General features: G+C 42.1%; 1 protein-coding gene across 3 annotated transcripts in view; it reads left to right on the forward strand.

Annotated features, from left to right (window-relative positions):
* TTC7A (tetratricopeptide repeat domain 7A) overlaps nt 1-13884 on the forward strand; it is a 180021-nt gene that overhangs the window by 112321 nt on the left and 53816 nt on the right. For all 3 annotated transcript variants that reach the window (XM_086745752.1, XM_086745749.1, XM_086745751.1), the window contains exons 16-18: nt 2611-2727; nt 6703-6800; nt 13301-13435. In XM_086745752.1, the coding sequence (XP_086601878.1) occupies nt 2611-2727; nt 6703-6800; nt 13301-13435 (350 nt within the window). The remainder of the gene's footprint in view (nt 1-2610; nt 2728-6702; nt 6801-13300; nt 13436-13884) is intronic.

A 13884-nucleotide genomic window follows, 5' to 3' on the forward strand; every position in this document is an offset into this window, starting at 1 on the left:
CTGTGTTTCACTACTTGTTCTTTCTCCTGAGACAGAACATTGCATCTTCATCCAAAGAAGTTGAGATATACTCACTGTAAGCAGCAAACAGCAGACTGATCAAGATAAGAACTTGATGCATTTGTCTTTTCAATGTTTAACTGCAATGTTTAAATATACTATGTAGTGATTTTAATTGCCTGCTGATAACTAAGCCATCTATGTTGCTACTAATGTGAAAGGGAGAAGGAACCCTTAACGTAACCCTCCAGTATAGTAGTTTGACTGTTAGTAGAGTCTTCTTCCCTATATTCTTCTATTCCATTATTATTAAGAGTGGTATCTTGCAGTGTTCAAAAGTGTAGAGTTATTCAGGGGCATAATATGACTGTTCTCTAGGCCTCGGGCTCCTTGACCACCACTCTCTCCCGCTGCAAGGAGGGTCATAGAGTGCTTTATAAGGTCTTTCATTTGGAAAGTTTGTAGTGGTTTAAAAAATATTCAGTATGCTTAAAATAACGTAGATTGTTCAGCGTGGTAGTAGAGTATTTTTAATAGAGTGATTGCCAGAGGGAAGGTGGTGATGCAGTCTTGCTCCTCTGCACAGCGCAGTCCAAAGAAACTTGCTCATGAGCCTGTGCATCAAACCCATGGCTTCTATTTGTGCATTACCCTTCCTTTCCAGATGTTATCTTGTCTTGCTGAAAAGGCTTTAAGGACTACATAATGTACTGTGCACACAAGGTAGCTGCTGCAAAGATTATTTTCTTTGATAGTTATGTGTCTGCATTTAGTTAGAAATCTGCATTTGACTAGTTTCAGCTTCCAGCAGATCCTTAGACTTTCCATTACCTTTTATTTTAGATCAAAGACTCACAATTGGATACTTCTCCATGTAGGTGCTTGCAGGCTGAGTAAAATAATTTCTTCACTGCTTCTCAGTTAAACCAAATAAACTGTGCTTCTTAAGCCTTTGATTAAATACTTTTTTTTTTTTTAGGCCTCAGATCACTTGCATAACCTTTTCCTGAACTTCATCCCATTTTTAGTCCTCTTTTGGAGTTAAAGAGCAAGAACTAAAAACAGGATTGCACTGTCTTGCTGATGCTGTGAACAGGAATAACCACATCTTCCAGCTCCTACTTGATTGTGCTTCCGTATGTGGATGCTAAGGATTGCTTAGCCTCTTAACTGTGGTGGTGTTCAGGAACTTCACATTCATGAAGCTGTCTTTTATAATACCATTGCACTCCAGGGATAGCTTCCCATCTTTCTAGTGTGATACATACTCCTTGCTCCTAAATGATTGATTCTGTATTCTGTTGTATTAAAACAAGCTTTGTTCTTATGAGCCCAGGTGACTAAGGGATGCAGAGCAGCATGCATCACTGGCCAATTTCCATTGCTAATCATTCCTTTGAATTCAGTCTCATTTTTATTAATAGTCTGTCCACTGTTATAAAAACAAAACAAAACAAAAAACCCACAAAACTCCTAATATTTGTTAGCGCAGAATGGAACTGCCATATTAGCCCATTACTGTAGATACGCACCACAGAGTCTTGGCTGCAGAGTTCTAATTATTGCAAGTGAAGGACCTCTTACTCACCTGCAAAGTCTTCTCTAACATGATCTGTGCAGTTGCTGTTGTGTCTTTCTGGAGTTGTTTGCATTCCCCAGGAGCCAGCAGGTCACATTCACAAAACTGGTTTTAAGATTTTTAACATTCAGCTGTTAATATTGTATGCACAGATGTACATATATGTGCATCCAGTGGATTAATCACTGGCCATATTGAGCTAATTCAAAATGTGTAGATCTTGGACTTTATGAAAACTTTTAAAGCAGAGAGGCAAATTTACATTAGTGAGTAAGAAACAAACTCAGTTGTCTTGGCAATTAAAATAAAGGGTGTTGTGAAGGATGGTGTTAAAAGCCAGGCTCGCAGCAAGTGATAGGTTGTGTCATTGCTGAATCTGTCTTCTAACCTCTACTTGACCTAATTCTCCTGAATTCCAGTGGTCTGTGCAAGTACATATTCTATAGATGTAAGAATAGCAGCAGCAGTGACACTACCTAGAACAAGAATGTACAAGGGCTATCAGCTGTCTTGCCTCGGGGCACGAGATGATCGCCAGCTGGGGTTAAGAAAAAGCCTTTCCTTCCTGTGAGGCATTACATAACGGTCTGCATACACTGAGTGTGTTGGGGGTTTTGTCTGAAATTTATTATATAAGCCAGTGCTATAAGAAGATGCCAGGCCAAGAAAATAGTCTGGCACATGTATTATGGCAATTCCTTTTTATTCTGTTTTTAATGCTGTCCAAAATAAAGTGAGGATTCACTGTATGTTTCACCTTGTTAGCTGTGCAATGCATTGCTTTTAACACTGTCCTGCCAGCTTTGTGACGCAAATTTGACTGCAGCTGAGGAATATTGTTAATCCTCTCATCTCCTTGTGGGGAATCAAAGTGAGCTCAATGAATTATTTTGTGCTACAGTGTTTTCTTTTATTGCTGCACATACAAAGCAAGTAAAAATGCTGGCTGCCAGGATCTCGCTTGAGTGATACTGGTTCTTCATATTTATGAGATGCCAATAAAACAAAAGTTATTCTTTTTCATCTTGCAGCTTACTCTTCACCAAAGTAAAACTGGAATGGATACATAAAGGACCTCAGGAGGCTCTGGTGACGTGCAGACATATGTTGCAGATGTGGCAGATGGTATATAGTGTTTTACAGCACAGGTAGGCTTTCTCCATTGTCAAACAAGTTCAGATTTCATAATAGAGATGCAGTTAACTTATTTAATTGTCTAGATACTTATGTTATTTTGCAAAAAGAGTAATAAATGGTACTGTTTAAAAGGAAATATATTTCTAACTGTGATTTAAAAAAGCAAGATTTTAATAGCCATGATTTGAAAAAAAACAAAACAACAAAGCAAAACCTCAAGATTTTAAGATTGAAGAAGCAGTTTGAACCAAGAGTTTCTGATCTGAATGTCTAGACATCTCTATCCATAGTCAGATGTCCAGAATTGAGGACAGATTTATTTTTTTTCCCAACAGTGCTGAGGATCCATCAGCTATTGTTCACAGTCTGCAGTAGTTGGGACCACCCAGGAATGTGTGGGAGTGACACAGTCCTGAACTGTGTAAGCCAAGGAAAGGGACACTGCCAAGACTCCATCATATGCTATAGTTGGATGCTGGTTGCATAGCCTGGTGCTAACTGGGCAAGGAAAAGAGTGAAGGATGTAGCATCTTTCTCCCTTCCCTTGTCCTAGTAAATCTGTATTTAAAGAGTGTGAAGTTCCCTGTTTGTTCTCTCCCTCTCATCTGCTTCCCCTCTGAAAGGAAAATTTTAGGAAGTATGAAAGTTACCAGGTTGGGTTTTCTTCCTTCCCACACCCTTTGGATATTGTCCTAGTCATGATACCACTGTACAACTGCATTGGGAACATTATCCCAAGACTGTATTTGTCTCTCACCTGCAGTGTCCATAGAGGTTTTGTTTGATGGGAAGGACAGCAGGCTTGATGGCAACAGTCATGACAGCAGACTGATGAAGCCTGTATTGTTCCGCAATTTCTGTATGCATTTACATAAGCTTTATAAACACCAGAAGTATACATACAGAATGATGCATGTCTATTTACAAGTTGTCCTTGAGGGATTATTACTAATTCCTTGTTGGTTTAGCTAATAAGCAGCAGACCAAACACAAAAATCAAGATATTTACATAGCAGCAAAGAAATGGTCTCTTACAGACTGGAATCATTGATTTCCTTAGGCCTTAGTCTCTTTAGCTAAGGATTCAATCATGTACCTCTCACATGAATAATCCTTATACCCATGAGTAGTCCTCATGAAGCTGATCAAATCCACGCTGAACAATTATGAGTGAGTAAGATTTGCTCAGTGAGGGGGGGCTGTGAGCCTGAGACTGAAGAGAGTGCATTGGAAAACAGACAAATAAATAGTTCAGCTATTTGGACTGCATTTGGATCCCAAGCTGTTCTTTGGCTATACTTAAAGACCCAAGAGGCAATAGCTTTAGAGGCTTTTTATAAACTTTAGCCATAGAATCCTAAACAGAACCAATTGCTTTGCTTTTGCTTTTAGGAACTCTAATGTATATTTCACTGCTATTCTCAGTGGGACTTCCTGGCTTTTTCAAAAAATACATCACAAAACATTTCCTGTTGGGAAGTACTGCTTGAAGAGTAACAAGAATGAACTTGGTACCTGCAGTTTTAGGCTGCAGATTCCGTGACCCAGAAAGCACATTGCAGCAGTATCAGCTAATAAATATGCAAAATATTTTTAGTTGGGCTTGTAAAGGAGCTTAAGGTGAATTCTTACCAGTGAGACGTGGACACAGACATTTTTTAGCGCCTCTTGGAAAAGAGAAGCCTGTATTTACATAAAATTGAGAGCTGCTACACCCAATACTCTATACTAGTCCAATCAGCAGCTAAATCGCCTACACAATTAAATTGTACTTCTGTTACATTTGGTTGCATTTGTCTGGCCTACGTTTCCCAGCTTTACAATCTTACTATGACTCTGCTAGACTAAAGAGTCTCTCAGAGCCAAATGTTTTCTCCCCAGGCAGCTATCCCATGCTCAAGTCCCTTCTTGTCTTCTCTTTGATAAACTAGTGCCTCTGCAGTCTCTCACAATCAAGTGTTTCCTTCAGCAATTTTTGGCCCCATTTTATCCACTGTCTCAACTACCCTTTAAAAACATGGGCGGTGGAGTGGCAACGTGTCCCACTGTCAGCCTTTCCAGTGCTGTATGCAGAAGGCAAATCATCTGACTGCTGTCCCCTCTGTCACGCATGGAAAAGCTTTCTTGGCTGAAGGTCTTGTACTGCAGCTTTGAAGGAGTAGCCCATTTTCAGCGCTTCTCCAGGATAACGAATAAAGCTGTTGGGAGTGGCTGTTGTGACAATGCAGTCCACTTGGTTTTCAGTCTGGTTTCCCAGTTAAAAGGCCATGCTAGTGATTGTACTGAGGTGCGTTTTGTTAACTGAGGCCATCTCATCAGGCCTTCTCTGAATGCTGCTCTCCTGTGGTCAGTTTTTACTGTGGCTGAACTGAGGCCATCCACCAATCTCCTCGCCTGTCCATTGTGTAGGAGTATAGTGTGTGAGCCAGTGTTCAGCCCTATGCCTGAACAGTGACTTTGTGGTGATGGCTGCAGCATCAAAGCAGCGCTTGCCTCATGGGAGTAATGTTTTCAAGTGCAGCTGCTGTGTTCCTGCATACGCCATGCACCAGTAAGACAGAAGTGCCCCTACGGATCCACCAGCAGCCCCCAGCCAGGGCACTTACACTTGGGTTAATCCTGGCTAGGCAAGACTGAGGCACAAGACAGAGAATTTATTTTCCCTTTTATCTGTCACCACGTGATAGTGTCAAATGGAGTATCAGCGTGGAAACCAGTATGGAAGACGGGGAGGCCAAGACAAGGCTGGAGATTTGTGCAAACAGTCAAATGCCCAAGAAGTCGAGAGTCCATTAACAGAAACTGTAATGCTTGATCCCAAAGCCAAAGTAAAAGGTTAAATAGCTATTGTAAATATGATTGTCACTATGATGAGCGACAGTAAGTGGCTTTCAGTCCTAGTTTGTTAGCTGGGAAGGACAAGATTTGGTTTATCTTTTGCTATTATTTTCTGTGATAACAGAATAATCATCTTTAAAAGCAAATAGTAGTCCCAAGCTAATTCTTCTGCTAGATTAATGCAAATTCAAGGGAATCCTGTGCAATCCCTACCAAAGGACTGATCAGACTGGAAGACAGGGGATCCACAGCAATCATGGCTCTGTGACAGCTTGTTTCCTGGGAGGAATATTGTCCAAAGGCTGAGCTGCAGGCTTGGAAGTGTGCCAGAAAAAGTAGCCAGGGCAGTCACTTTTCCTTTTGATATTTTGTCCCTTAATGGATGATGAGAGGATATATCATCACCATCTGATCCTGAGGGGATCGCAGACTATGTGGTGACAGGAAGGCTCAAGAGATCTGTGTTAAGTGATTTTTTGTTAAGCACGTGATTCTTTTTTTTCTTTTTTTTTTTTTTCTTTTTTTTTTTTTTGAGTTTGCCTTTCCAAAGGCATGGAAGGCCTCTCCTGTGAGGACAGAAATCTAGTAGAAGAGCAGATGAGATAGTCCTCCTTTCATAAAGCGGCTTACGTGATAGCTTTTATCTTCCTCCTCTGTTTGAACAGAACAAAGGTGGAAGAAGAGAAAATAATTCCTTTGAAATTAAAAAATTAGCACCTGAGTGGAAGGTGGTAATTGGTGTGTTTCAAAAGGAGCAGCACAGCAGACCTGTGAACAAATCCTTTTGCAGACAAGGCCAAAGGATTGTGGTTATTCCTGGGTATGGGGCTGCTGGTTGGCCTCCTCTGGTCTGGCTTCTAGCTGCCAACATGTTCCTCATCCAGGGGTTTGCAAAGACTCCCAACAGCCAAATAAACTGGTAGCAGCATGTGCCCTGGAGCCCTTGCTGGGCCCTGTGTCTCTGAGCTTCCTGTCCATTGCCAGGGTGAGGGTGTTAAAACAACACATTCAAGAAGCTGATTGCCTGCAACTGGAAAGCCTGAGTTTTCAGTTCCAGTGGCAGCTAGATGAGACTATTGCCTGCTTCAAGGGGAACGTTTTCTCTCCACTGAAAGATGGCCAGGTAACACAGTTTTGTTTCTTTACAGTGGCTCTGAGAAAGGAAGTAGTGCGACTGAAACACCAGTGATCAAAAAGCATAACGGACTCCATCTCACTCTGCCGGATGCTCATGATACTGATTCTGGTGAGGAAACAAGATTTGTGCTTTCCGATCCTAAATGCATGCTTCTGTGAGAGAGGAATGTTTTATTTTCTTCAGCAAGGGCAGGGCAGGGAAGCAGTGGGTCTGCACACACGCGTGCTTCTGGGCTGGTGGTTAGGAGGTCCAGATCTGTCTCCAAGGCCATCTGTGCTGCAAGACGTGTCACTGTGATTTGTCTATAACTTGGCTTCCCCATGCATAAAACAAAGAGATGAGTTCCTGCTTTCTTTTACAAAGCTCTCTGAGACGAGCATGAAAGGTATTAGATGGGAGTTCACTATACTTCTGCAAGAACTGTATAATTAATTCCTTTTTTTTCCCCCTTCTTCTTTTTCCCCTCCTCAGATTTAATTCTTTTCAGATGTCCTGATCAAGCCAGCTATTATTGTGGATTTGGGAAGCTGAATGAGAGTGTCAGTTCCTATTAGAGGGTGATTTGCTTTGGGATTTGTACATAAACTTTATGATGCTTTATTATATGGTGTATACACATTCACAGTAACAGATACAGTCAGATGGAAATAACTGAGACATGAAAGCTAATCTTGGCAGGAAGGGGAAAGAAAGCTTTCAGAGAGTGCTGCTGACTTGTGATTTTATCATAAGTCTCGTGATATTTGGTGCTTCCTTTTAAACCCTAATTCTCAAAATCAGATGATTATGTGAGAAACTTGCCTTCTAACATGGAGGGTTTTTTAGGGAAGCAATTTTCTACCGTTAATGGTATAGAAGAAACACTTGCAAAAATAAAAAGAACCTCACAGACTCAGAAACTGGGCAAGAAGAATATAGAAGCTTAATTAAAAAAAAGAAACCAAACCCTAACACTTAAACAAGTCTCATGCTTTGGAGCTAGGGAATAAGTGTTTGTCTGAGTCTTAATCTTGAACATTTGGAATTGGTAAAACTGAAGTCACGTGCTTTAACATATATGGCTGAGATGGAGGACAAGTGTTAGGTACATGACTTATATTAAAATATGTGTGTTTAACCCCCATTTACACCCACCAATTGTTTAAAAAGCATTGCAATGTTAGATCTTGAGCATACAAACATTCAAACATCAAAACATTATTCAGTGTGTCTGCTCTTGTATTTGTAGTGCTAAACCCTTAGAGTCTATATTTATGACATTATAATCTTACTGATTCTGTACACATGTATTTATGTAACTTTTAATCTGTTTATTCCATTTCCCTTTTACTACCCTTTGCTGAGATGAGTCTCTGTTGTGTATAGATCCTTTCTCTTCTTGTTCATGTGGCAGTGTTCTATAGTCTTTGGCTTGATTAAAGAGAACAGGCCAAATTCAGCACAAATAGATGAAGAGGATATACTAAATGAATATGTTCTGCTTAGCATATTAAAAATTATCTGAAAAAGGGAGTGAATATGAAAGGAAAGTTTCTTGGTGATACAAAATCATTTAGGATAGTCATCACTTGAAGATAATTGTGAAGATTTGTGAAATATGTCCTATTATCCCTGATGCTGGACAGTAAAACAGGCTTTCAGTTTCAGCAAATATAAGAAAATTGTTAGGAAAATGCTGTAGCTAGTTTGCAGAATCCATCAGCCACTAGGCATTATTAGGAAAGCAATAAAGCAAAAAAAAAATGTTACTTGCCACAGTACTTTTGTTATCCATCCAGTTCCCACTCTGAAACAGTGAGTGGCTTATGGTGCCTAGGCTCTGAGGCTGAGCCTGGACTGATACTTGCCCCTTCTGCTCTAGCTAGTGGTTAATGGTACGTAAAAGGCATTCTGGATGTGGATCCCATGCTTTTCTGGAAATCACTTGCCTTGCTTTGCAACTTTCTGGAGAAAAGAGTGTGGCCAGGATTGGGCACATGCACTTCACAGCATGCTTTGAAATTTTGAAACCAAATGGTCACTAACAGAACCTGTAGTATTTTGATGTACTGGTGTGCCACCCTTCTAAGACCTCACTCTTGCCTCCTGCTTGCTCCTCTGCTGCAGACCTGCAGCACTTGCTCCAGAGTCCCAGCAAAGCTCAGGCTCGTTTGGTCTCCATGTGGTGCCCTTCTCAGAAAGCACCTGGGTTGGGTACCTGTTCCAGCCTGCTCTTAGCCCAGTTCTAGCAGCCAGCATGCAACAGAGCAGCTGTGGTTCAGCAGAAAGTGCTGTATGCCATGGTACTGCCTGCCAGAAGGAGCAAATTAATGTAAAGTACAAGCTTTGAAACCAGCTTTTCACGCACATAAAATGATTTGCACTGAATGCAGTTTCGTTTCAGACAAGAAATGTATTCGTCCTCCACTTCGAGATCCTAGGTTTCCATGCTAACATGGTTGCACCCAACAATGGATGTAAGGATGGGGCTCGTACTGAAATTACACCATCCGCCCAGGACTGGCACTGGCTGATTTCAGCAAGGGTCTGTGGCTCGCTGCTCTGCTGGCTATAGGTGCTGCTGTTCTCCGTCTGCAGAAGGGAGGCAGCTGGGTCTGTTGCCCCAGTTGGGAGCCTCTTTGAAGACAGTAGGAGGTGAGAGCAGAGAGCACAGCTCTAGCCCCTCTCGCCCTTGTGCCTCCCTAGAGCTGCAGCTGCAGCTAGCTGCTTTGAAGGAGGGAGGAGGTTTGAATTTTTTGCATCATTCTGGAACAGGCTCTGGTTTCCATCGTTAAATCCCCTGGGAGCGTGCGGTAGTATCGCTGTAATGCACAGGCGCTCTGTGATCTGTGGGCTCGTCACTGAAGGGAGGGATTACTGCGGCCGGGTTTGACACTGGCCTCTCCCTCAGTTAGACCACAATGAGATTATTTGCTGTGCTAGAATTTTAGGTTTGCTGCCAGGAAGATTAATTCCTCTTTATTTTCTTCATCTTCTCCTCACTGAAGCAGTGTTTCTAACTAAATTCACTGATATCAGTCAGCTGCCTTGCTGTTCCATTCTTTTTCTGATTTAGTCTTATCTTATAATGCTCTTGCCTGAAGTGATTTAGGCTAGGGAATTCTGTGTTTCTTATAAGCCTAGTAAATCTACTGAGGTACATTTCTCTTTTGATAGCAGTTTTTTCATAGATGCAAAATATTAAACTTGGTCCTTCTTGATCTTATAACAACCCTAGAATGATGCTTTAAAATTATTTAGATATATTTTGTATGGCTTATATGCAGAGCTCATCACAACAAAATCAATTTTGTTATTTTTATGATTTCTTTCAAAAATGTGTGGAGGGCTTTATTGTAAAATGTGAAGTTTATATTCTGTCTAGTGGAGCTGTTAAAAAGAGAAAGAGACTGCACTAAAATAACAAATTGATATGATATCTTCTTATGCCAACATTTGCATGTATTTTGAGGCTTGACATTAAAGTTCTGTGAGACTGGTTTTGTGGGTTTTTTTAGCATATAAAGATCTACATTTTTTTAGGAAGAGACATTTTATAATGAGACATTCAGAGACTGTTTTTAAATGTTGCTTGAACTTTTTCCGGCTCCCCCCGCCACCCTAAGGTCAGAGTGATGCCAGTGTGATGCATGCCTACCTCCTCTCTCAGGAGATGGCATGCGTTTGAGATAGACTCTTTTCTGGCTTCAGTAGCCCTCAGCCCACCCCCAGGGTCACTGTATTGCTTGCCTGAGGTTCAGAGCTGTGACTGAGCCCCTCTCAGTCCAGAAGGGCTAGGCTGGCAAAGACCTTCTCTTACAGAGCTTGTTTGGGCAGACAAGCTTTTAAGCAGTGTTCCTGTGAGAGGTCCAGCAGAGATGGGTAAGAACAGCAGTAGCAAATGTGTGGGTATGGGCTGGGGTGGAGAGTGCGTTATCATCTGGCATGTGTGTATTTAGAACAAGGAATGCATCTGTGTCTGAAGCTGGGCAGGGATGGGAAGGGATCAGCTGGTCTCTGCCTGGTTGTGGTTTGCTTCCTTGTGTAGGCTGAAATGGAAAAGGAAATAAACATCAAAGGACTGGAATGCCAAAGGCTGTTAAATGCAAAGAGCTTCTGCTGTAAATTGCTAAATAATTTGGGTTCCCTTTTTATGGCTGTGCAGATTGAGGCCCACAGCACTGGGCAAGATCATTGCAGGCTTTCCCCTTTTGGCAACTACCTGGCTAATGAAGAGAAGGAGAAGAGGAGCAGCTAACTCATGTTCCTTCAAGTGCAACTAGCTCATAGTGATATCCCTGTAAAGCCTGCTTTGTTGAGGGAAGGATGCTTTAGCAGATCCTAAGTGGCTGTTCAGCCTCACAGCAGTGTGTGAACCTCTCCAAAATGCACAAAGGTACCTTACAGTGACACAGTCTCCTTGGATTGACTTGCAGGGAAAAGAGGATTTCCCTGAGCTCTGTGAGAATGCGAATAAAACAGCAGCCCATCTGCCCACCTAATGCAATCAGACCAGCATTACGTACGGATGCTTGCGAGAAATGCAGCTCCAGAAAGCCTCTCTGAAAGAGGGCAGTCTTGGCAGAGAAATGTAATATTGAAAGTTGCTTTCAAAGCATACTGACATGATCAGGAGTGCTAATATAAGAATCTAGTTAGGCTGACTGCAAAATCCCCAGAGCCCCTGTAATTTTTTTCTAAGTTTGTCAATCTGGAAGGCAAGAGGTCTGCCCTAACTTCAAAGTGCTCCTAGTAACATCAGTAGCTGTTCCTGTGGCCGTTTTCTTGTTACCTCTGCACTGCAAAGAAGCTGTCCCTGTTTCAGATGGCTGGAGGTGAGTGCCTGGTAGTTTTCCCTGTGTTAAACAACCCTTGTCTGGCTTGAATTCTGGGAGTTTTGGTGAAATTTCTCACAGGTGGAGGTAGGGATGGAGAAGAGGAGTGTGAGTGGGCAGGGCAGGGGGAGGAATCCCATGCAGTGAAACAGGCTGAAGATGGATCTGTTAAACAAACTGTTACATTCTTGGTGCAACACAGAATGGCTTTTACCGTACCATTAAAGCTGTAATTGCTACATTACTGCACTGTCATCTCTTGGAACATTAGATCAGGAATGTCTTTGAAAAGATGTAGGAATTAAAGAAATGCATCTAGGAAGAGCACATTTGCATTTTCCAAGGGAGCCGTGGGAGGCGCCTGCCATGCAGGGCTGTTTTGAAATCCTCCTGCTTAAAATGAATGGCATTAGTTAGTGGTGAGATAATGGGACAAATATTTCCCATAGCAGTTTTAGGCTTCGAGTTGCACTTGCGGCCTCTCCCTAGCCGTGACTCTCTGAGGCAGGCAGCGCTGCCTCGGGTTAGGTAGAAGCATGCGGTGGAAACGTGCCTCCCCTCGTGCCTGGCAGAAGGCTGGGTCCCTGCTCAGCGCTCAGAGGAGCATCGGCCAGGGGACCATGCTGCTCTGCTTGCCGGCACCCTGGCCCCTGGACGATGGTCTGCTGGTGAGGTGTGGTTTGGCAGTCCTCTTCAGTGCTGGAAAAGTATGCAGTCCCTCTCGGAGAGACCACTTAATGCATATGCCCCATGACAGGTTTTTTGCCCTTCTGTCCCTTCCCTTGCCTAGAGCCCTCCCAGCTTCTCAGAGTACCTGTTCCTAGGCTCTGCTGCTCCTTCAGGGTGGCTGCGGTGAGAGAAAGTGGGGTTTTAACTCTGGGATCTTGTGGTCTACGAGGTCAGCCTGTAAGGATAGATTGGAGAGTAATGCTAATCAGCACAAGTGCTTCAGTCACAGCAGCTCTCCAGAGAAAGAGCTTATCAATCTTAGTCACATAAAACCTATGTGTATTAAAATATTTATTTCCCAAAGCTTTACAAAGCCAACTCTGAAATCTCATTTCTCTTGGTGCCCCTCTGAGAGTTCTGCCCACCAGTGTAATCCCACTTGCTGTACTGGATTACATGGTCTCTGTCCAGGCATTCTTCCTGGGAGTAGCTTTTGATGTGATGTTTTGTTTCCAGAGACGTGGGCGCCAAATACTTTATTCTTGCGTAAATGTTACAGCGCATACTAAAGGTTAATATAGTCAAAGCACTGAGCTTTCTGCTCCCCAAGGTTAAATGAAAAACCACGCTGCCTCTATACCAGTAGGACAATACTGATGTCATTGAAATGTGTGTTCTGTGTGAATGGTGCCAAGCTACTCTCTAACGCTGTACTACGATTTTACAGTAGTGGGCCATATTTTCTAATTGTGTGGAGACAGTGTGCTTATAAAACCAGTTAATAATAAGTATTCCTGGGAAATATTTGGTGGTAGAGTTCTGCTTTCCAAATGAGCAAAATACAGTTGCTTCCTTGATGAATGCTAAGCAGACCTTTATAAAATTATTGTCTGTTTCTTAATTTGCTTGTTTGAGCTGCAGCCTTTGGGTAATTTAGTGGGTTTTTTCATTAAATTAACCTTTTATAAAATATGATTCTGCAGTCAGTCACACCAGAATCCAGTGGAGTTCTTATTACATAAAACCGATGCAGTGAGTGGACAATCAGACCTGCAGCCTTAACGAGTCAAAGTAAAATCCCAAGGAAGTATAACGTCTTCTTGTTCCTGTTTGTTTGATCCATAGGATCACAGCGAGCCTCCTCCCTTGCCGCATCAAGACTGGAAGAGGCCATGTCTGAAATCACCATGCAGAGCAGCGCAATGAAGCAAGGACCTGTGCAGCTGTGGACAGCCCTTGAACAAATCTGGCTACAAGCTGGTAAGGCCTGGACCACCTGGAATTCCTTTTCCTCTCCAGTGGTGAATGAGATGACTTAAGCATTACCAGAGTAGTTGAAATCAGTAGTGGAAAATCTTATTCCAGCAGAAAATCTGCCTATCTATCCTAGCTGGTTTTTTAGATACCATTTCTTTGATTCAATATAACAAGTAAAATACTGTAGTATTGTGATTTTTCAGCTCACTTCTATTTTTCCGTAACACACAAAACTTCAGTCATCACTAAAATACACTTTAAAAAGAAGAGGTAGGTACTTCTTCATTAACAAATGGAGTTGGTAGGGGCAATTATTTTAATTCTCCTTTTCCTACATGCTTCCATGTAATTAGACTGGGCAAACCATGTAGTAAGTTTTATTTAAACTGAGAACTTTCCATTCTTTGCTGAGATTTAAGTGAAAAATATTAAAAAGAATAAGTCCTCCACTT

Source organism: Chlamydotis macqueenii, chromosome 3, assembly GCF_036417535.1.
Source record: "Chlamydotis macqueenii isolate bChlMac1 chromosome 3, bChlMac1.mat, whole genome shotgun sequence".
Taxonomy (NCBI): Eukaryota; Metazoa; Chordata; class Aves; order Otidiformes; family Otididae; genus Chlamydotis; species Chlamydotis macqueenii.